We start from the raw sequence: 1,307 nt of genomic DNA, 5'->3' as shown, positions 1-1,307 counted from the left end.
CCCCGGCTGCTGCCGCAGCTGGCGATGGTGCTGCAGCAGCAGCAGCAGCTGCTGCAGCAGCACCATGGCCAGCAGGGAACACCACGAGCTGCTGCTGCTGCTGCTGTTCTCTGCATCGGCGCCTGCATTACTTTACTGCTGCGTCTTCGCCCAATGGCAGGCTTGCTGCTTGTTGCTGCGTTAATGCCTGGCTGCTGCTGCTGCTGCTGCTGCTGCAGGCACGGCTGCTGGTGCGGCACTACCAGTCTCCCTGTTTGCTTCTTGATTTCGGCGGAGCGCCAGTAAACCTTTCTGCTGCTGCTGCTGCAGCTGCTCCCAGCAGCAACAGCATCAGCAGCAGACATGGCAGAGACGTGCTGCACCCCATTTGGAATAAGTAGGTCACTGCTGCTGCGGCTGCTGCATCTGCTGCTGCGGCTCCTGCTGCTGCTTCTGCTGCTGCTGCTGCTATTTGTTTTTAGGCGCCTTGGGTAGCAGGTGCTTTTTGGCTTCAGTGCCCCTTAGGCTATCGCAGATGCTGTTTGCTGCTGCTGCAGGTTGCTGCTGCTGCTGCTGCACTTCCCGTCTCTGCGGCTTCTGTGGGCCCCCCATACAGCATTTGCTGCCAGCCTTTTTGTAGCAATGAAAGTACGTTTGCTGCAGCAGCAGCAACAGTTGCTACAGCAGATGCTGCTTGCGAACAGAGTCGGCGTTGACGCGCGCGGCCGTTTTCGCTGCTGCTGCTGCTGCTGCTGCTGCTGCTGACTGCTGCTGCTGTCGCTGCAGGCGTCTGCAGGTCGGAAGGGAACAGCCGTCCCTCCAGAGGATTGCCGAAATCGACAAACTTGTTTTGGCGGGAGAAGGGCCCTCTTCAGAGGCGCCGAAGCAGCAGCAGCAGAAGCAGCAGCAGCAGCAGCAGCAGCAAACGTCTAATCCTCCCACGCCCTTGGCAATCGAAGATGCTGCTGCTGCTGATGCTGGGGGGCCAGCAGACAGCAGCAGCGGCCAGCAAGGGGACAACGCGGACGAGAAAGGACTGAGCGTAAAGGGTCCTGCAGCAGCAGCAGCAGCAGCAGCAGCAGTGCCTGCTGCAGGATCTACACCTGCTGCTGCTGCTTCTGGGGGCCGTGTGCTGCCAGCAACAGCAGCAACAAACACGGTTGCTGTCGACCTTCTGAGGCGTCTGCCCGGCATAACTCCGCTTAACATCAACCTTGTTGTTTCAAGAGTGAGGGCTTCTGCTGCTGCTGCTGCTGCTGCTGCTGTGGCTAATATTTCGGCCGTTGTCGCTGTTGCTGCTTTACTTACTGCTGCCGCCACTGCAGACG

General features: G+C 59.6%; 1 protein-coding gene across 1 annotated transcript; it reads left to right on the top strand.

Moving 5' to 3' along the window:
• Nucleotides 1-621: 621 nt before the first annotated feature.
• ETH_00034200 (DNA-repair endonuclease subunit, putative) lies at nucleotides 622-1,211 on the top strand (the record flags this gene model as incomplete). Its single annotated transcript, XM_013380114.1, has 3 exons — nucleotides 622-627; nucleotides 776-1,028; nucleotides 1,207-1,211. The coding sequence occupies 3 exons, from the start codon at nucleotides 622-624 to the stop codon at nucleotides 1,209-1,211; spliced, it is 264 nt and encodes an 87-aa protein (XP_013235568.1).
• Between the last annotated feature and the right edge of the window lie 96 nt (nucleotides 1,212-1,307).

Source organism: Eimeria tenella, genomic scaffold (assembly GCF_000499545.2).
Source record: "Eimeria tenella Houghton genomic scaffold, Eth_scaff4459, whole genome shotgun sequence".
Taxonomy (NCBI): domain Eukaryota; phylum Apicomplexa; class Conoidasida; order Eucoccidiorida; family Eimeriidae; genus Eimeria; species Eimeria tenella.
This window is presented reverse-complemented; position numbering and strand designations above follow the sequence as displayed.